Source organism: Triturus cristatus, chromosome 5_1 (assembly GCF_964204655.1).
Source record: "Triturus cristatus chromosome 5_1, aTriCri1.1, whole genome shotgun sequence".
NCBI lineage: Eukaryota > Metazoa > Chordata > Amphibia > Caudata > Salamandridae > Triturus > Triturus cristatus.
The window spans coordinates 8,770,376-8,792,575 of record NC_140587.1 but is presented as its reverse complement, the minus strand read 5'-3'; the positions used below and the strand labels follow the sequence as shown (position 1 = coordinate 8,792,575).

The window sequence follows — 22,200 nt, the reverse complement described above, 5'->3', positions numbered from 1 at the left end:
CTCTGGGGCAGTTCCTTCACAAGGGGTGAGGTCAGATCCCTGAGGAGCCTGACCTTTTCCTAATGTCTGGGGAGAGGGAGACTTTTCTTCCTCCCCACTACTCTCTGTTTGTGTGGAGTGATCCATAGTTTCAGGCTTCACTACACCTATGTCAGTCTGAGTGTGGGCTGAGACCATTACAGCCTTGCCAACCTTTTCAGGGGGGCACTCAGTTTGTGTTTGAGCTGTGACTGTCACAGCTCTGCCAGTCTCTACAGGGAAGTCTGTCTGTGCCTGGGCTGTGGCTACCACTGCCCTTCCAACCTTTCCAGGGAGGAAATCTATTTGGACAGGGGTTGTGAATGGCACAACCCCACTACCCTTTTGTGAGAGGCCTACCATTTTAGAATGGGTGTTTTGTTCAACTCCAGCCCAAGCTGAGAGTTCTAAGTCATTCCCCAGTAAGCAGTCTACAGGCAAGTTTGGGGACACTGCCACCCTTTTAGGGCCAGTGACACCTCCCCAGCTGAGACATACCTCTGCCATGGGATGACTGTTCTGTTTGCCATCAATGTTAGTTACCTGGTAGGAGAAACCAGGCAAAAGCTGCTCAGAGGGAACTAGCCAATGGGCCACCATAGTGATGCTAGCTCCAGTGTCTCTGTAGGCCTCAGCTTTTGTACCATTGATGTAGGGCTCCTGTCTGTACCTACCCAAGGTGTTGGGACAGGCAGTGAAGTTGGCAAACCCCATGCCACCATCACAGACAAGAGTAGTTGCTGTAGGGGAATTGGCTAAGCCAGGGTCCCCCTGTGTTCCCCAAGTAAACCCACCCAAATTTCTGGGGGCACTCCCACCACCTGGGGGATTACTGCTGACAGTAATAGGTGGTGTGACAGGAGTAATTGGAGGAACAGTTTTGTTTTTAGCCTTTGGGCAACTGCTGTCAGTTCTCCAATGCCCAGGAATTTTACATTCATGGCAGTAAGGCTTTTTAGCTGTGGTAGAGGAGGGAGCTTGGGACCCACCACCCTGTGTGGAGTTTTGGGGCCCTGAGGAAGATTTCTCTTTTGCTTTATCCCCACCCTTCTCTTGAGGCTTGGTGGTATCTTTCTTTTGGTCGCCACCCTGGTTTTTAGGCCTGATCCTGGTCCTGACCCATTTATCTGCCCTCTTTCCCAATTCTTGGGGAGAGGTCAAATCTGAGTCTACCAGGTGTTGATGGAGAAGCTGGTTTTGACAGTTACTTAAAATCTGCTCTCTCATCATCAAATTGTACAATCCTGTATAATCAGACACCTTACTTCCCAGCAACCAACCCTCCAAAGCCTTAGTGGCACATTCCACATATTCAGACCAGTCCTGAGTCTGTGTCTTCTGGGTATCTCTGAACATTAACCTGTACTGTTCAGTGGTTAAGCCTAACCCATCAACCAGGACACTCTTCAGGGCTCTGTAGTTTCTGACATCCTCCTCTCTAACAGTGCGGAGTCTATCTCTGCCTCTACCTTCAAAGGAGAGCCATAAGATTGCTGCCCACTGGTCTTCAGGAACCTGCTGCACTTTGCAGGCTCTCTCAAGAGCAGTCATCCACTTGTGGATATCATCCCCACTTTTGTAGGGGGGCACAACCTTGGACAGGTTCCTATTATCAAAGACCCTATCTTTGTCCTTAGGGACAATGCTGCCACCAGTGGGTATAGACCCACTCTCCTTATGCTGCCTAGCCTTGCTCAGTTTCTCTTCCATCAGGGCTACTTCTAGCTCCTGCTTCCTGATCCTCAGCTGAGCTTCCTGCATTCTGGCCTCATGCTCCCTCCTCTGAGGGCTGGTCAGTCCCCTTCTGGAGTGACCATGAGAGCCTCTAGAGGCATGAGAGGCATTAGATTCACCTGAGTGATTCCTCTGTCTCCCAGTCCCCTGGTTAAGTCCACTGGGGAGGTTAAATGGGGGGAACCCATTGTCGTTCCCCAATAGTCTTAAGTTAGCTGTGCCAAGTATAACACTTGGCACTGGACAATTCTCCCATCTGAACCATGGCTACTGTCAGACTCACCCCCTTTGTCATTCTCAGCCCTATGCTGATCCTCATCATCTAAGGGGTGACTATTGGAAAGGGGTACCTCAGTGGCATCTTCTGAAGGGGGGCCTCCTGTTCCAGTCCCTGAGGGGCCTAACTGGGAGGCTTTCTTGAGAGCTCTCTGATCTTCATCAGTTTGCAAGAGTTCTCTGAGTTCAGCAGAGGCAGGGTTCCTGGGCTGTTTAAGGCCCCTGGAATTAGCCAACTGCCTGAGCTCATTCTGACTTAGGGTAGCAAAGATGGATGGCGCCCTCTGGGGGTCACTCTCGACAGAGACGGGTACCTCGGACCCCTCTGCTCCAGCCATTGCTCTTAAGTGTGAGTGGATATGTTGCAACTACCTACACTTGGGTTTTCCTACTAAACCTATCTAGTAGTTGTAGTCAGGGTGTGCTACTCCCTTTGCTCTACAACAACTAAGTTCAGTAGAACTTAAGTATATCTATTCTTGTTTTATATGTACCTAAAGGTACCTGTATGATCTTTCAATTGGTAACAAAGAGATTACAATGGTAAAACACAGCAAGCTCAAATCCAACCGCTGCTCACCAATGTGAGAAGTTGGCCTGGTATATGATGTTCACTAGTTAAAGTGACCACCTTGTACCATGCCAAGCAACCCCTATGGTGTGGTTGTAAGTCAACCTTTTCGGACCAGCTGCCCTAGTGGTAGCGTAGGCTAAGCAGTCTTTCAGGCTAAACTCGTTTTGGCATGTAAAGCAAGCTGTTTTACCATAGGTAACCCCCCTTTATACCAATGAAAGGACACCACACAGATATATATTCAAAATATATATGTATTTATTTCTCAAAGTATCCCCTAGACTCTTTATGAGCGCAGGAGCACAAATCGTTAAACAAGAAAGCATCACAATATACAGAAGTTGCACTTTATATGGATGGGCCCTGGTGGCCACTCAAACCATATATTAAAATAGTGGTATAAGTACCATGACTAGGAAAGGGAAAAGGCCTAGGGCCTCTAGAATTGCTGGGCCTACAAGGAGCTAACTTCAGTTAGTGACCAGGAGGTCCACGGGTCGCGTGTGCAGTGCGGACAGTCACACGCGGGCTCCCATAGGTTTTCAATGGGCGCGTAAAAGTTACAAAGTTACTGCAAAAAGGATCTTCCGGATGGACTATGAACTCAAGATTTGAAACACAGACACTAGAGATGTTACTCTACACTTGGGCACCGGAGTGCCAGCTTTACCTCACCCACAGGAAGCGGGTGCATAGGTCTCGAAGTGCGTCGGGTTTCTTCTATATGTTCAATGGAGCCTGAAGACAAAGATGCTGCAGGTGGCCGGTCCAGAAGAGATGCGGTGGATCCAAGGGTGGATCGGAGTTGTGGAAGACCTGTAAGCAGAGGGGACAGTGTTCACAGTCACTAGTAGGCCTGGGCGGTAAATTCCGTTCCGCTCGCGGAATTTGCGGAATTTATGTAATTTCGCGTTCCGCGGAGAACGCGAAATTGCCCAAAATTCTGCTTTCCGCAGCTTCGCGGAATTTTTGCTTGTTCGCGATCTCAAACTGCGTGTTCGCGAGATATTTCCCCCCGAGCACGCAAACAGCGGTCACGAACAGGAAAAAAGCATCGCGAACAAGCAATTCCGCGTGTTCGCGGAATTTCTGCGTGTTCGCGGAGATTTTAAACCATTTCGCGGAGATTTGCGTAACGCGACTTCGCAAATTCCGCCCACCCCTAGTCACTAGCCAGTGACCAGCGTGGCACCAGGTGGGTACCAGGCGATGTCGGGTGCAAACAGGTGGAAAGGTGTAGATTGTCTCTGCAGCCACGTGGTCCCTGAAGGTCGGCGACGTCCAGGAGTCGGTTCACGAGCTGTCCCACCCAGGCTCTCGCTGTCGGCGGTGTCGGCGACTCGGTCGAGGAAAACAAGCCTTGGCAAAAGCAATTGTTGTGGAAAACAAAGTAAGCTGTTGGTTCTGACCAGCAAGGTCAGAGGGTCTGCTCCTTTGGAGGGGAGCAAGGGCCAGTCTGGAGCAACCAGACCAGTGGTGTAGTTTTCAAAGTTCGTCGCCAAGATGGCCACTAGCCAACGGGCCAGTAACGGGTTAGGCGCGTCGAGATGCAAAGTGCAGAGGGGCCCCAAGCAGATCGTGGAGATGCTGGAGCGCTCACCTTTGGTGCAGATGCTGCTCGGATGTTGGGCTTCTCAGGACCCAAAGCACAACTTGGAGGGAGCCTCTGTTGTCGCGCTTGCAGCTTGTCCTGGTCTTTTCAAGATGGCTGGCTCCACGTGTCTCGGTGCCTCCACGGGTTCCTTCTTCTCAGGGACTGTGGATCGGGCTGTGAGAGGTCTGGAGGTCCAGGTCTTGTCGGTCTCTGGGCTCGGGTTCCGGCGGGAGGCGGCGGCAAAGCAGACGTTGATTTGCTGGATGGTGCTTGCGTTAGCAAGGTGGTCACTCCCTGACCACAGGGGAGATTTCCTTCAGTCCTCTGTGCAGCAGAGCGTCGAAGTTCCCGTCTTCTTCTTGTAGTTAAGTTGATTCCAGGATGTCTGAAGCTCCTACCTTTAAACGGATTCTAGGGGCCGGACTACCTGCTAGGTCCCTCCCTAAGGGTGGGACCAGGAAGGGGGGTGGTTACACCCCCAATCCTTTGTCCAGCTCGCCCCAGGCCCGGGACTGGTGTGCCCCAGGACCGGTTTGAACTGGCATATGCACCGAGGCTCCTTGTGAGCCTCAGGCATGTCTCATTCTATTCAAGCCCTACCTGACCAATACACAAAATCCTGCCTGGGGTGGTGCTGGCACCTCCCCTGGCAGGAAACCCTTTGTCCACGTCTCCCAAGCTGGAAGGACTCCCAGCAGCAGGAGGGCAGACTTGTGTCTGTGGTGGCAGCATCCATTTTGTGGAGCTGAGGCTATGTCTGATTTTACCCGGGTTTCAGGTACTGTACATGTCGTGTCCCTCTAGAAGGGTGGAATGCTAACCCCGTCGCCAGAATTGGCGAGGGGTTAGTATTCCAATTCGTATGACACCTTACTCGACATGTTTTACTAAAGTAAAACCAAAGATAGCATTTAACCGCGAGGTTCATAATGCACTTAAGAGTATATGGTATGACAATATCTGGAAACGGTAGAGGGAAGTTGTTCCGACCACTGCAGACGGGCTCAGCTCATGCCAGAGCACCATCTCACATGGAACCAAGCACTCTGCCTTCAGGATTGTCAAGGCCTGCCATAGGAGTGGCTGATAGGTTACCATGTGTTCCATTTAAGGTTAGGTATAGGCATACTACACCTAAGTAAGAGGTGGATACACCAACTTACCCCAGCTGAGTGATCAGCCAGTTGTGTCAAATTTGTTAGGCCAGTCCAGGGGTGGCACAATACATGCTTCAGCCCCTGGTAGGCCTTAGATACACCAATGCCCTGGGTACCTAGTGTACACTGGTACAGGGGCTCACAGGGTGATCTAGTTCCAATGGGTTATGCGCCTAGGGTGCATGGAGTCCATTTTAAAGAGAGAGCAGACAGGCTGAGACCCTGAATGGCAGGATCTCAGGCCTACTAAGTCGAAAAACCAGCTAGACACTAGGCAAAAAATTGGGGGTAACCATAGTCAGATATCCACCTTCCTACACACCCTATCCTGGTGTCTCTCATGCCTATCATGTGTGTCCCTGTGCCTGGATCTGTGCCAGTGTGCAAATCAATGGGTGTCTCTATTACTGGATCCATGCCAGTGTGCACATCAATATGTCTCTGTGCCTGGATCTGTGCCAGTGTGCACACCAATGTGTCCAGGTGTCTCTTAGTCACTGTGTCCTACAGTCTCACAGTCACTGTGTCCGGGTGTCTCACAGTAACTGTGTCCAGACATTTTTCAGTAACTGTGTCCTGGTGTGTCTCAGCCACACTCTCCAGGTGTCTCTTTGTCACTGTGCCCTGGTGTCTCTTAGTCACGCTATCCTGATGTCCCTTTGTCACAGTGTCTTGGTGTCTCTTAGTCACTCTATCCTGGTGTCTCTTAGTCACTGTGTCCTGGTGTCTCTTTGTCACTGTGTCCTGGTTCCTCTCACTCCTTGTGTCTGTCTATTCAGTATCCATGCCAGTGTTCACATCACTGTGTCCAGACATTTTTCAGTAACTGTGTTCTGCTGTGTCTCAGTCACACTATCCTGGTGTCTCTTAGTCACAATGCCCTGGTGTCTCCTAGTCACTCTATCCTGGTGTCTCTTTGTCACTGTGTCCTGGTTCCTCTCACTCCTTGTGTCTCCGTATTCAGTATCCATGCCAGCGTGCACATCAATGTGTCTCTGTGCCTGGATCCAAGCGTGTGTGCACATCATTGTGCGTCTCTGTGCCTGGATCTGTGCCAGTGTGTGCACCAATGTGTCCAGGTGCCTCTCAGTCACTGTGTACTACAGTCTCACAGTCACTGTGTCCGGGTGTCTCTACAGTCACTGTGTCCAGACATTTTTCAGTAACTGTGTCCTGGTGTGTCTCAGTCACACTCTCCTGGTGTCTCTTTGTCACAGTGGCTTGGTGTCTCTTAGTCACTCTATCCTGGTGTCTCTTTGTCACTGTGTCCTGGTTCCTCTCACTCCTTGTGTCTGTCTATTCAGTATCCATGCCAGTGTCCACATCACTGTGTCCAGACATGTTTGAGTAACTGTGTCCTGCTGTGTCTCAGTCACACTCTCCTGGTGTCTCTTTGTCACTGTGCCCTGGTGTCTCTTAGACACTCTATCCTGCTATCTCTCGGACACTTTGTCATGTGTTCCTTTGTACCTAGTTCTGTGCCAGTTTGCATATCAATGTGTATCTGTGCCTGGATATGTGCCAGTGTGCAAATCAATGTGTGTCTGTGCCTGGATCCATGCTAGTGTGCATATCAATGTGTCTCTGTGCCTGGATCCATACCAGTGAGCACATCAATGTGTTTCTGTATCTGGATCCATGCCAGTGTGCATATCAATGTGTCTCTGTGCCTGGATCCATGCCAGTGTGCACATCAATGTGTTTTAGTGCTTGGATTCATGCCAGTGTGCACATCAATGTGTCTCTGTGCCTAGATCTGTGCCAGTGTGCACATCAATGTACCTCTCTGTGACTGGATCCGTGCCAGAATGCACATCAATGTGTCTCTCTGTTCCCATATACATGCCAGTGTGCATATCAATGTGTCTCTGTGCCTGGATCCATGCCAGTGTGTACATCAATGTGTTTCTGTGCCTGGATCCATGCCAGTGTGCATATCAATGTATCTCTGTGCCTGGATCTGTGCCAGTGTGCACATCAATGTGTCTCTCTGTGCCTGGACCCATGCCAGTGTGCACATCAATGTGTCTGTCTGTGTCTGGATCCGTGCCAGTCCGCACATCAATATGTGTCTCTGTGATGGATTGGATCAGTACCAGTGTGCATATCAATGTGTCTCTGTACCTGGATCTGTGCCAGTGTGCACATAAATGTGCCTCTCTTTTCCTGGATACGTGCCAGTGTGCACATCAATGTGTGTTGCTGTGCCTGTATCTGCGCCAGTGTGCACATCAATGTGTCTCTCTGTTTCCATATACATGCCATTGTGCACATCAATGTGTCTCCTTGTGCCTGGATCTGTGCCATTGTGCACACCAATGTGTCCAGGTGTCTCTTAGTCACTGTGTCCTCCTGTTCTCAGTCACTGTGCCTTATTGTTGTCTCTGAGTCACTCTGTCCTGGTGTCTCTCAGGCACTGTACCCAAGTGTCTTTCAGTCACTGTGCCCTGGCATCTGTCAGTTACTGTGTCCTGCTGTCTCTCACTCATTATGTTCTGGTGTCTCCCAGTCACATTGTCCTGGTGGCTGTCAGTCACTCTATCCTGGTGTCTTTCAGACACTCTATCCTGGTGTCTTTCAGTCACTCTAACCTGACGTCTCTCAGTCACTCTATCCTGGCCTCTCTCAGTCACTGTTTCCTGGTGTCTCTCTCCCCTTGTCTCTCCCTATGTCAGTATCCATGCCTGTGTACACACCACTGTGTCCTGGAATCTTTCAATCACTGCGTCCCAGTGTCTCTTGGTCACTGTTTCCTGGTGTCTCTTGGTCACTGTTTCCTGGTGTCTCTTGTTCACTGTTTCCTTGTGTCTGTCAGTCACTTTGTCCTGGTGTCTGTCAGTCACTATGCCCTGGTGTGTCTCAGTCGCTGTGTCCTGGTGTCTGATTGTCACTGTGCCCTGGTGTCTCCCAGTCACTCTATCCTGGTGTCTCTCCTTATGTCAGTATCCATGCCTGTGCACACACCACTGTGTCTTGGAATCCTTCAGTCACTGTGACCTATTGTCTCTCAGTCACTGTGAAATGGAATCTTTCAGTCACTGTGCCCTATTTTTTCTCAGTCACTGTGTCCTGGTTTCTGTCAGTCTGTGTGTTCTGGCATCTCTTAGTCTCTGTGCCCCAGTGTCTCACAGTCACTCTATCCTGGTGTCTCTTAGTCACTCTATCCTAGTGTCTTTCAGTCACTCTATCCTGGTGTCTCTCAGTCACTCTTTCCTGGTGTCTTTCAGTCACTCTATCCTGGTGTCTCTCAGTCACTCTTTCCTGGTGTCTCTCTCCCCTTGCCTCTCCTTATGACAGTATCCATGCCTATGTACACACCACTATGTCCTGGAATCTTTCAGTCACTGTGCCCTATTGTCTCTCAGTCACTGTGTCCTGGAGTCTGTCAGTCACTGTGCCCCAGTGTCTCTCAGTGGCTGTGTCCTGGTGTCTTTCCGTTGCTGTGCCATTGTGTCTCTCAGTCACTGTGTCCTTGAATCTTTCAGTCAATGTGCCTGGTGTCTGTCAGTCACTGTGCCCCAGTGACTCTCAGTCACTGTGTCCTGGAATCTTTCAGTCACTGTATCCTGGTGTCACTGAGTCGCTGTGTCCTGGTGTTTGTCGGTCACTTTGCCCTGGTGTCTTCCAGTCACTGTGCCCCAGTGTCTCTCAGACGTTGTGCCCTGGTGTCTGTCAGTCACTGTGCCCAGGTGTCTCCCAGTCACTCTATTGTGATGTCTGTCAGTCACTGTATCCTGGTGTCTTAAAGTCACTGTGCTCCAGTGTCTCTCAGTCGTCGTGTCCTGGTGTCTGTCAGTCACTGTGCCCTGGTGTCTCCCAGTCACTCTATCCTGATGTCTGTCAGTCACTGTGTCCTGGTGTCTTAAAGTCACTGTGCCCCAGTGTCTCTCAGTCGCTGTGTCCTGGTGTCTGTCAGTCAATGTATCCTGGTGTGTGTCAGTCACTGTGTCCTGGTGTTTGTCAGTCACTCTATCCTGATCTGTCAGTCAATGTGTCCTGGTGTCACTCAGTCACTGTTCCCTGGTGTTTCTCAGTCACTGTTTCCTGGTGTTTGTCAGTCACTCTATCCTGGTGTCTGTCAGTCTGTGTGTCCTGGTGTCTCTCAGTCGCTGTGTCCTGGTGTCTGTCAGTCAATGTATCCTGGTGTGTGTCAGTCACTGTGTCCTGGTGTTTGTCAGTCACTCTATCCTGATCTGTCAGTCAATGTGTCCTGGTGTCACTCAGTCACTGTTCCCTGGTGTTTCTCAGTCACTGTTTCCTGGTGTTTGTCAGTCACTCTATCCTGGTGTCTGTCAGTCTGTGTGTCCTGGTGTCTCTCAGTCGCTCTGTCCTGGTGTCTGTCAGTCAATGTATCCTGGTGTGTGTCAGTCACTGTGTCCTGGTGTTTGTCAGTCACTCTATCCTGATCTGTCAGTCAATGTGTCCTGGTGTCACTCAGTCACTGTTCCCTGGTGTTTCTCAGTCACTGTTTCCTGGTGTTTGTCAGTCACTCTATCCTGGTGTCTGTCAGTCTGTGTGTCCTGGTGTCTCTCAGTCGCTGTGTCCTGGTGTCTGTCAGTCAATGTATCCTGGTGTGTGTCAGTCACTGTGTCCTGGTGTTTGTCAGTCACTCTATCCTGATCTGTCAGTCAATGTGTCCTGGTGTCACTCAGTCACTGTGCCCTGGTGTCTCACTCCCCCATGAGCATAGGATAATGTAATATTTTGACAGTCTCACTCCATAGGTTGTTCGCGCCTGCGCAGGAAGCGCACATTTACTAGGACAACGTCTTTCCCATCATGTTTGCTCCCCCCTCATCCCCCCAAGTGCCAGATGCACACCCCTCTACTGGCTAACCGCACTTCAGGTACGGTGGGGAGGGGAAAGAGTCAGTGACTCACCCCTCTACAGGCTAACAGCCTGTTAGACCTGGCACCTTGGCGTGAGTCTCCCTCCCTCTTTTTGTCGCTGTGCCTCATGTGATTTTATGGTGTTGGCCGCTCAGCGCGCTGTGCCACTGCCAACCAGTGTCGCGGTGCGAGTGCTCCCTTTGTAAATTGTATATGTTGGTTGGATTCCATGATTGGATTGTTTGATTTACTATCAGACCCCAGTAAAGTGCGCCAGGAGCGCCAGGGCATGTAAATGCAAACACCGCTGGTGGGCTTGCAGCACGGGTTGTGCCACCCACAGAAGCGGCCGGTAAAATATGTCTAAGGTCTGCCATCGCAGAACCTGCGTGCAGTCTGGTACTGACGCGCCGACTGACAAGTGCCCACACTTGCCGGTCCCCGAAACATTCCCTTAGCTGCATGTTAGTCACCCCTCTGGTAGGCCCACGGGCAGGGTGCATTGTGAGCCTGAGGTAGGACAAGCCTAGATGCGTGGCATGTCCTGGTAGTGAATGACCGCCATTTTGTTGTTCACTACTGTAAGGCTACCCTGTTCTCATAGGCCAGTATGGGCGGCCTGGATTATTACACCCTATGATCCTAACCGACCCAGGGAACATGGTAGGAGATCGAGTTTAGTATGCCTGAACTCGGAATGTTAGGGTACATCTTTTCGCAAGGTTTATTTTAATATTCCGGGTTTGCAAATGTCACTTTTAGAAAGTTGGCCTTTGCTTGCCTAACCATTTCAGCCGCCTCTGCGTGATGTGTATCTGATGTCTGGCTGGTGTGAGTGACAGGGCTGGGGGAAACCCAGATGGGCAGGGCTAGGTAGCCTGGTATGAATAGGACGATCGACAGGTAGATGGGTGGGAGGAGTGCTCCTAGGCTCTGAATAGGACAGTGCTCCACTACCTCGATGCCGGCTCCTCCCCCTGTGGAGCGTCTGATGACTCTGCCCTGCACTCTGAAAGAAGAAGCCTGCATCACGAAAACAAAGTGCTCAGAAACCGGACTGAACTAGGCAAGGGCCCCCCTGGCCTGGGAGAACAAAAGATTTGTGGTATAAATGGAGGAGCCCTGCTCCTAAGAAACTAGATCCGCTTTTGACCAAGAAGAATCTCTGCCTGAGGAGGAGGCACCGGGAAAGCTGTAGGAGGAAGACTGTCCCTATCCTGGGAGATTGGCCTGCAGTGGTGACCTCGCTGCCAAAGGGGAGAAGAGAACTGTTGCTGAAGACTTTGCTTTATTTTTACTTTCAAGACTTGTGCTTTTCCAAAGCGATCTCCAAGGGCTTGGAACTGAGCTTGCCCCCTGAACGGAGCCCCAGGACCATTGGGCTCTACCTAATCTTCACTCGCCTGCTGCTAGACCGTGGTGTCCTTTCCCTCGCCGGAGCTGTGACCCTCGTGCCGCAGTCCCTCCCTGAGCCGTGACCAGGACTGCTTAGCCGCCCCCGCCTTGGGAAGAGCCTCGCTCGATCGGAGCCGCTCCCCCTACGCTGTGCTGGGCTGCCCCTGTCACCTCGCTCGCTGGAGGCTCGCTGTGCACCTTCACCCTCCCGCCGGAATCGGCGTTTGTGAGCATCTCCAAGCCTCGGACGGCCCGGACGCATCGGCGTGCCCGGCTGCCCCGCTTTGTTCACCCGCCACCTGCAACACCCCGCTCTGGTCGTGAGCCTGAAGATCAGACACCTATCGTGAAGTGTGGGAGCCCCGGACGCCGCCTCGCTCTTCTGCCGAAGAGCCGCTGAAATCCCGCACCCACCTTTGCGTCAAGAAACAAGGTACTGTACTTACGAACTCGACCGCGAGCTCGCATCGGATCCAGGGTCCACAACGTTCTGATTTCCCTGTCATCTGCCGTGTGCTTCCCGGTCGCCGCTTCAGCCCGGAGTGTGCTGAGGCCTACAGTCACCTTGTGCCCGCCTAAAGAACTTTTCGTACTAAGAGAACTTTACCGTATTCCTAAGAATTGTGGCCCCATCAAGTTCAACGTTACTGGGCCTTGTATTTAACTCTGCTGAAACTACATAAAAGCTTATTTTTATATACTACCGGATTGGTGTCCATTTGTGGTGCATGCAAGGGGTTTACTGTATGTGGAATTGCATTTGCTTAACCGTGTACGCCTGAGACTTAGCCTAGACTGCTCGCGCCACGCACCTAGAGGGTGAGCAGGGGTTATTCTGGGGAGTCATCCTTCGCCCTGACAAGAAGTAAAGGGTCCCTGCTTGTTGTGGGTTCACACCTGCGTCAACCAGAGCCCCCTCATTTCTAACATTGGTGGCAGCGGTGAGGATTTACGGATTTGCATTTGTAGTTTGCGTATAGTGAATCACTGATCACCACGTAGTGAGAGCAGACCAGTAACACAGCCACAAGGCTAGCATTTGTTTTTGTTTTGCCAAGTATCTCCGTTGTTAGAGCCATGCCTGGTTCACACTCCGCCGGAAGGGCGGCTTCCATAATCTCTGGATTTGAAGACGTAGATTGGGAAGAAGGCGCACTTACAGATCGTACCAATGAAGACTTGAAGGGTCTTTGCTCCAAGTTCAGGATTGCCCAAACTGGTTTGAAAAGGAAGGAGCAATTCGTAAAGGCGCTGAGGGCCTGGTATGAGTCAAAGGCACCAGAGAATCAGGTGGAAGTGATTCCCCCAGAAAGTGTCCATGAGTTCGGCAGATGCCTGTCGCCAGAAGAGTTGGCGGACAGGGCAGCAACCCGGGCACACGAGGTGGAAATGGCAAAACTCCATGGGCAGATGGATATGGAAAAACAAAGATTAGCCATGGAAGAAAAGAAACTACAATTAGAGCATGACATGAAGCTGAGGGAGCTGGAGCTGAAAGCAAAAAGTTTGGAGCTTAATCCCTCTGGTGGCAGCACACCGCCAGGATCGGCGGAACCAAGAGTTTATATTCCTAAGGATGTAGTGAAGGAGTTCTTCAGGAACGACGACATCGGGCAGTGGTTCAGAGCCTACGAGGTAGCCATGTCTTCCCACCGGGTCCCTGAGAAGGATTGGGGAGCGGGGTTGTGGGGAAGGTTCCTGAGTGAGGGGCGGGACACACTGCTAGATTTGCCTGTTGATGTTCGTAATTCCTATCCCCATATGAAGGAAGCCTTGATGGCTAGGTATGGGTTGACCCCTGAGTTATATAGACAGAGGTTCAGGGGTTGCACTAAGATTCCCAATAGTACGTATGTGGAGTATGTGACTTTCTTTTGCAGAGCGCTGGATGGTTGGGTAAAGGGTAGTAAGGTGAATGATTATCAAGGGCTTCTTGATCTAATGGCATGGGAGCACTTGTCCAGTAATTGTTTTCCTGAGCTACGCCAGCACCTGATCGATAGTAAGCTGACTAACCCGAGGAAGCTTGCTGAGGAGGCGGACTGCTGGGTCAGTACCAGGGTCCACAAGGGTACCGTGGGAGATTCCGCCAAAGGTGGGCAGGGTCCCCAGCAGAAGAGTGGGGGGGACAGGGGTAAACAGAAGCAGTCCCAAAAAGGGCCCCAAAATAATCCCCAAGGGAACCAAGGGAAGGGTTCTCAGCCTCCCCCACCCCAGAAACCGACCGGGGCCCCGACAGGTCCTCCTGTTCAGAAGGGGCCCGTAAGATGTTACAGGTGTAACAATTTGGGGCATTTTGCCTCTGATGTGAAGTGTCCGATGTTTGGTAAACCAGCACCCACTGGTGCTCCTCCCTGGCAGGTGACTAGTGTAGCCTTGGGGGAGGAGAGGGATGTCCAAGGTGGGTGGGGTCCCGCAGAGATGTCCCTGGTCTCGCTAGGAGACCGTGAAGTGGTCCCTCCAACCCAGCTGCCTGAGAACACTAAGAAGTACAGGCAGTGGGTGACCATAAATGGCCATAGGGTGGAAGCTCTTAGAGATACAGGAGCCAGTGTGACAGCTGTCAGGTGTCACCTGGTGTCTCAGGAGCAGGTGGTCCCCAATGCATTCTATCCCGTTGTTGCCGCTGACAACACAGAGAAGCACTGCAAGGTGGCTCAGGTTCCCTTCGAGTGGGGGGGGGTCTCTGGTACTCTTCAGGTAGCTGTGAGGCCCGCCATGCCTGTAGACTGTTTGTTAGGGAACGATTTGGAGAGCTCACCTTGGGCTCAGGTGGAGCGGAGCGCTCACCTGGAGATGTTGGGTATGCCGGATTGGGCGTGTGTGACCACACGGTCCATGGCAGCCAGTAAAGGTACTCGAGAGGTCCTGGAGCCTGAGAGGGAGGCCCAGGAGCCGGCCTCAGAGAGAAGGAGCAAGGGCCGCGGGAAGCCGGCCCCTGAAGTTCCCACGGTCCAGGAGGAAGCAGACCTTGAGGGGGATGCCCTGGAACCTACAGGGGAACAAATAGCTGAACTGGGAGACCTACCGGAGCTGACCCATTGGCAGCAGGAAGGGGGTCCCACCAGGGAGGACTTTTGTAAGGCACAGAAGGAGTGCCCTTCTCTCGTGGGTATGCGGCAGCAGGCTGCAGCCCAGGCCGCAGGTGATCAGTCAGGATCGCATTTCATTTACTGGGAGAACGACCTCCTGTATACAGAGCCTAAGGTTGCTGAGCCTGGGTCAGCCCGTGCGCTGGTGGTACCCCAGGACTTCAGAGCCTTCCTACTGGGGCTGGCTCACGATGTGCCATTGGCAGGGCATTTGGGGCAGGACAAGACCTTTGAAAGGCTTGTCACCCACTTTTATTGGCCTCAAATGCGCAGGAGTTCGGATACTCACTGCAGGACATGCCAGACTTGCCAGGCAAGTGGAAAGAGTGGGAGGAAGCAGAAGGCTCCACTCCAGCCATTCCCTGTGGTCGGTACTCTATTCCAGCGAGTGGGGATTGACATTGTAGGGCCACTGGACCCCAAGACAGCGATGGGCAATAGGTTCATCCTGGTCCTGGTGGACCATGCCACCCGGTACCCGGAAGCCATTCCTCTGAGGACAGTGACGGCCCCCGTGGTGGGACGTGCACTGATGGGAATTTTCTCCCGAGTGGGATTCCCTTTAGAGGTAGTGTCTGACCGAGGTACCAATTTCATGTCCAAGTACATGAAATCTCTTTGGCAAGAGTGTGGTGTAACCTACAAGTTCACCACACCTTACCACCCCCAAGGAAACGGGTTGGTTGAGAGATTCAACCGAACCCTCAAAGGCATGATAATGGGCCTAGAAGGACCCATGAGGCGCAAGTGGGACGTCCTCTTACCATGCCTTCTCTTCGCTTACCGTGAGGTGCCACAGAAGTCTCTGGGGTTCAGTCCCTTTGAGCTTCTGTATGGTCACCCCGTCAGAGGACCTCTAAGTCTGGTCAAGGAAGGCTGGGAGCAATCTCCCAGGAAACCTCCCCAGAATGTATATAGCTACATGCTGGCCTTCAGGAATCAGACTAGGCGTTTCAGGCAACTTGCTGAGGCAAATCTGGAAGCCAGCCAGGAGGAGATGAAGCGGTGGTACGACCAGAATGCCACTCTGGTAGAGCTTCAGCCTGGGCAGAAAGTATGGGTCTTGGCCCCCGTGGAGCCATGTGCGCTCCAGGATAAGTGGACCGGTCCCTTTGAGGTGGTGGAGCGCAAGAGTCCTGTTACCTACGTGGTGGACCTGAAGACTCCCAGGAACCCCTTACGGGTCCTACATGTCAACCGCCTCAAGCCCCACTTGAAGAGGTCCCAAGTGGGCATGCTCTTGGCAACAGATGCGGGGATGGAAGAGGAGACAGAACCTCTTCCTGACCTCCTGTCAGCCAAGGAGCAAGATGGGTCAGTGGATGGTGTCATCCTCTCTTCCACCCTGACCCCTGAGCAACAGAATGATTGTCGCCAGTTGCTGGGACAATTTTCTGATCTGTTTTCCCTGGTCCCTGGTGTCACTGATTGGTGCGTCCATGATGTGGACACTGGGGATAGCCCACCTGTACGGCACAAGGCCTACAGGGTGACTGACAGGGTGAGGACATGCATCAAGGAGGAGGTCTCCAAGATGTTTGCACTCGGGGTCATTGAGTCTTCTAGCAGTCCTTGGGCCAGCCCCGTGGTCTTGGTCCCAAAGGCTGCAGCGCCGGGAGCCACACCCGAACTCCGGTTCTGTGTGGACTACAGAGGACTCAATTCAGTCACTAGGACTGACGCACACCCCATCCCCCGAGCTGATGAGCTCATCGATCGGCTAGGGGCTGCCAACTACCTCAGCACGTTTGATCTAACGTCTGGGTATTGGCAGATCGCCTTGACCGAGGGGGCCAAAGAGAGGTCAGCATTTTCCACCCCAGATGGGCACTACCAGTTCCGGGTGATGCCATTTGGGATGAAGAATGCCCCTGCCACCTTCCAGAGATTGGTCAACCAGGTGTTGGCTGGGCTGGATTCGTTCAGTGCAGCCTACCTGGATGACATCGCAGTGTTCAGCTCCACTTGGGAGGAACACTTGCGTCACCTCTGGGAAGTGTTGATGGCGCTGCGCAAGGCAGGCCTCACGATCAAGGCGAGTAAGTGCCAGATCGGGCAGGGTTCCGTGGTGTACTTGGGACACCAAGTTGGGAGTGGCCAGGTGGCACCCCTTCAGCCCAAGATAGAAACCATCCTGAATTGGGAGGCGCCCAAAACCCAGACAGAGGTGAGAGCCTTCCTAGGTCTCACCGGGTACTACAGGAGGTTTGTCAAGGGGTATGGCAACATGGTTGCCCCCTTGACAGCGCTGACTTCGAAGAAGCAGCCCAGGAAGGTGATCTGGACTGACACCTGTCAGAGAGCTTTTGAGGCCTTGAAGACTGCTATGTGCACGGCGCCCGTGCTCTTGGCTCCCAACTTCTCCAAAGAGTTTATCGTTCAGACAGACGCTTCAGAGCATGGTGTGGGGGCTGTTCTTTCACAGATTAATGAGGAGGGCCTAGATCAACCCGTAGCCTTTCTTAGCAGGAGGTTACTTCCACGGGAACAGAGGTGGAGTGCTACTGAGCGTGAGGCATTTGCTGTGGTCTGGGCGCTGAAGAAGCTAAGACCCTACTTGTTTGGGTCTCACTTCCGGGTTCAGACGGACCACAGGCCCCTCAGATGGTTGATGCATATGAGGGGTGAGAATCCAAAGCTGTTGAGGTGGTCCATTTCCCTACAGGGGATGGATTTCACGGTGGAACATTGCCCTGGTACAGATCACGCCAATGCTGACGGTCTGTCCAGATTTTTCCGCCTTAGTGATGAGGAACTCCCTGGGGTAGGGTAGTTCTCCCCACTTTTCAGCTGGAGGGGACACGTGTTAGACCTGGCACCTTGGCGTGAGTCTCCCTCCCTCTTTTTGTCGCTGTGCCTCATGTGATTTTATGGTGTTGGCCGCTCAGCGCGCTGTGCCACTGCCAACCAGTGTCGCGGTGCGAGTGCTCCCTTTGTAAATTGTATATGTTGGTTGGATTCCATGATTGGATTGTTTGATTTACTATCAGACCCCAGTAAAGTGCGCCAGGAGCGCCAGGGCATGTAAATGCAAACACCGCTGGTGGGCTTGCAGCACGGGTTGTGCCACCCACAGAAGCGGCCGGTAAAATATTTCTAAGGTCTGCCATCGCAGAACCTGCGTGCAGTCTGGTACTGACGCGCCGACCGACAAGTGCCCACACTTGCCGGTCCCCGAAACCTTCCCTTAGCTGCATGTTAGTCACCCCTCTGGTAGGCCCACGGGCAGGGTGCATTGTGAGCCTGAGGTAGGACAAGCCTAGATGCGTGGCATGTCCTGGTAGTGAATGACCGCCATTTTGTTGTTCACTACTGTAAGGCTACCCTGTTCTCATAGGCCAGTATGGGCGGCCTGGATTATTACACCCTATGATCCTAACCGACCCAGGGAACATGGTAGGAGATCGAGTTTAGTATGCCTGAACTCGGAATGTTAGGGTACATCTTTTCGCAAGGTTTATTTTAATATTCCGGGTTTGCAAATGTCACTTTTAGAAAGTTGGCCTTTGCTTGCCTAACCATTTCAGCCGCCTCTGCGTGATGTGTATCTGATGTCTGGCTGGTGTGAGTGACAGGGCTGAGGGAACCCAGATGGGCAGGGCTAGGTAGCCTGGTATGAATAGGACGATCGACAGGTAGATGGGTGGGAGGAGTGCTCCTAGGCTCTGAATAGGACAGTGCTCCACTACCTCGATGCCGGCTCCACCCCCTGTGGAGCGTCTGATGACTCTGCCCTGCACTCTGAAAGAAGAAGCCTGCATCACGAAAACAAAGTGCTCAGAAACCGGACTGAACTAGGCAAGGGCCCCCCTGGCCTGGGAGAACAAAAGATTTGTGGTATAAATGGAGGAGCCCTGCTCCTAAGAAACTAGATCCGCTTTTGACCAAGAAGAATCTCTGCCTGAGGAGGAGGCACCGGGAAAGCTGTAGGAGGAAGACTGTCCCTATCCTGGGGGATTGGCCTGCAGTGGTGACCTCGCTGCCAAAGGGGAGAAGAGAACTGTTGCTGAAGACTTTGCTTTATTTTTACTTTCAAGACTTGTGCTTTTCCAAAGCGATCTCCAAGGGCTTGGAACTGAGCTTGCCCCCTGAACGGAGCCCCAGGACCATTGGGCTCTACCTAATCTTCACTCGCCTGCTGCTAGACCGTGGTGTCCTTTCCCTCGCCGGAGCTGTGACCCTCGTGCCGCAGTCCCTCCCTGAGCCGTGACCAGGACTGCTTAGCCGCCCCCGCCTTGGGAAGAGCCTCACTCGATCGGAGCCGCTCCCCCTACGCTGTGCTGGGCTGCCCCTGTCACCTCGCTCGCTGGAGGCTCGCTGTGCACCTTCACCCTCCCGCCGGAATCGGCGTTTGTGAGCATCTCCAAGCCTCGGACGGCCCGGACGCATCGGCGTGCCCGGCTGCCCCGCTTTGTTCACCCGCCACCTGCAACACCCCGCTCTGGTCGTGAGCCTGAAGATCAGCCACCTATCGTGAAGTGTGGGAGCCCCGGACGCCGCCTCGCTCTTCTGCTGAAGAGCCGCTGAAATCCCGCACCCACCTTTGCGTCAAGAAACAAGGTACTGTACTTACGAACTCGACCGCGAGCTCGCATCGGATCCAGGGTCCACAACGTTCTGATTTCCCTGTCATCTGCCGTGTGCTTCCCGGTCGCCGCTTCAGCCCGGAGTGTGCTGAGGCCTACAGTCACCTTGTGCCCGCCTAAAGAACTTTTCGTACTAAGAGAACTTTACCGTATTCCTAAGAATTGTGGCCCCATCAAGTTCAACGTTACTGGGCCTTGTATTTAACTCTGCTGAAACTACATAAAAGCTTATTTTTATATACTACCGGATTGGTGTCCATTTGTGGTGCATGCAAGGGGTTTACTGTATGTGGAATTGCATTTGCTTAACCGTGTACGCCTGAGACTTAGCCTAGACTGCTCGCGCCACGCACCTAGAGGGTGAGCAGGGGTTATTCTGGGGAGTCATCCTTCGCCCTGACAAGAAGTAAAGGGTCCCTGCTTGTTGTGGGTTCACACCTGCGTCAACCAGAGCCCCCTCATTTCTAACACAGCCCCTCAGGTACGGTGAGCTGTCGAACGTGCCAGAGGCACACCCCTCTACAGGCTAACCATGCTTCAGGTAGATGGTGTTGACCATCTCAGGCATGGAGACGAGAGGCACAGAGGGTCAGATCTTATCTGCTTGATGTAGGCGCTGGCACCCACTGTGTCCTGAACCCCGTGTTTGGTGGTGACCATCTCAGGCATGGAGCCTAGAGGCACAGGGGGTCAGCTCTTATCTGCTTGATATAGGTGCTGGCACCCACTGTGTCCTGAACCCCATGTTTGGTGGTGACCATCTCAGGCTTGGAGCTGAGAGGCACAGGGGGTCAGCGCTTATCTGCTTGATGTAGGTGCTGGCCCGTACCGTGTTGTAGACCCTATGTTTGGTGATGAACATCTCAGGCATGGAGCCGATGGAAGCACAGGGGGTCAGCTCTTATCTGCTTGATGTAGGTGCTGGCCCGCACCGTGTTGTAGACCCTATGTTTGGTGATGACCATCTCAGGCATGGAGCCAGTGAAGGCAGAGGGGTTTGGGTCTTACCTGTGTGATGTAGGCGCTGGCTCTCACCATGTTGTAGACCCCATGTTTGGTGTTGACAATCTCATTCATGGAGCCAATGGAGGCACATGGGGTTGGGTCTTATCTGCTTGATGTAGGCAGTGGCCCACACTGTGTTGTAGACCCTACATTTGGTGATGACCATCTCAGGCATGAAGCCAAAAGGCACAGGGGGTCAGCTCTTACCTGCTGGATGTAGGCGCTGGCTCACACTGTGTACTGGACCCCATGTTTGGTGATGACTATCTCAGGCATGGAGCCGATGGAGGCACAGGGGGTAAGCTCTTATCCGCGTGATATAGGCGCTGGGCCACACCATGTTATAGACCCCATGTTTGGTGATCACCATCTCAGGCCGAGAGGCACAGGGGTTCAGCTCTTTGGATGTAGGTACTGGCCTGCACTGAGTCCTGGACCCCATCATTAGTGATGACCATCTCAGGCATGGAGCTGAGAGGCACTGGGGGTCAGCTCTTATTTTCTTGGTGTAGGCGCTGGCCCGCACCATGTTGTAGACCCTATGTTTGGTGGTGACCATCTCAGGCATGGAGCTGAGAGGCACAGGGGGCCAACTCTTATTTGCTTGATGTAGGTGCTGGCCCGCACCGTGTTGTAGACCCCATGTTTGGTGATCACCATCTCAGGCCGAGAGGCACAGGGGTTCAGCTCTTATCTGCTTGATGTAGGCACTGGACCCCATGTTTGGTGATGACCACATGAGGCATGGAGCTGAGAGGCACAGGAGGTTGGCTTTTCCCTGCTTGATGTAGGCGGTGGCCCGCACCGTGTACTGGACCCCATGTTTGGTGATGATCATTGCGGGCATGGAGCCGATGGAATCACGGGGGTCGGGTCTTACCTACGTGATGTAGGCACTGGCCCACACTGTGTACTGGACCCCATGTTTGGTGATGACCATCTCAGGCATGGAGCCGATGGAGGCACAGGGGGTAAGCTCTTATCTGTGTGATGTCGGCGCTGGCCCGCACCTTGTTGTAGACCCGTGTTTAGTGATGGTCATCTCAGGCATGGAGCCCAGAGGCACAGGGGTTCAGCTCTTATCTGCTTGATGTAGGCGCTGGCCCACACTGTGTTGTAGACCCTATGTTTGGTGAGGACCATCTCAGGCATGGAGCTGAGAGGCACGAGGGGTCAGCTCTTATCAGATGGATGTAGGTGCTGGCCTGCACTGAGTCCTGGACCCCATCATTGGTGATGACCATCTCAGGCATGGAGCTGAGAGGCACAGGGGGTCAGCTCTTATCTGCTTGATGTAGGCGCTGGCCCCCACCGTGTACTGAACACCATGTTTGGTGGTGACCATCTCAGGCATGGAGCCAATTGAGGCACAGAGGGTCAGCTCTTATCTGCTTGATGTAGGCGCTGGTCCACACCGTGTTGTAGACCCCATGTTTGGTGATGACCATCTGAGGTATGGAGCTGCGAGGCACAGGGGGTCTGCTCTTATCTGCTGATGTAGGCATTGGACCCCATGTTTGGTGATGACCACATGAGCCATGGAGCTGAGAGACATGGAGGTTGGCTCTTACTTGCTGGATGTAGGTGCTGGCCCACAGCATGTCCTGGACCCCATGTTTGGAGATGACCACATGAGGCATGGAGCTGAGAGACATGGAGGTTGTCTCTTACCTGCTGGATGTAGGTGCTGGACCCCATGTTTGGTGATGACCACATAAGGCATGGAGCCGAGAGGCACAGGAGGTTGGCTCTTACCTGCTGGATGTAGGCACTGGCCGGTACCGGGAACTGGACCCCACCAATGGCGATGATCATCTCAGGCATGGAGCTGATGGAAGCGCAGTTCACGGTGAACTAGAGAGAAGCGACACACAGCAGAGAATCAGTCCCAAGGATTCCAAAGGTATGAACAGAGGAGATTGGCTCAAAACACAAATAA

The 22,200-nt window shown here is 52.9% G+C and overlaps 1 protein-coding gene across 1 annotated transcript in view; it reads right to left on the bottom strand.

Moving 5' to 3' along the window:
* Positions 1 to 22,200, bottom strand: part of LOC146829942 (pepsin A-like) — a 257,499-nt gene that overhangs the window by 54,121 nt on the left and 181,178 nt on the right. Inside the window, exon 8 of the mRNA XM_085604204.1 lies at positions 22,017 to 22,115. Coding sequence (XP_085460330.1) covers positions 22,017 to 22,115 — 99 coding nt within the window. The remainder of the gene's footprint in view (positions 1 to 22,016; positions 22,116 to 22,200) is intronic.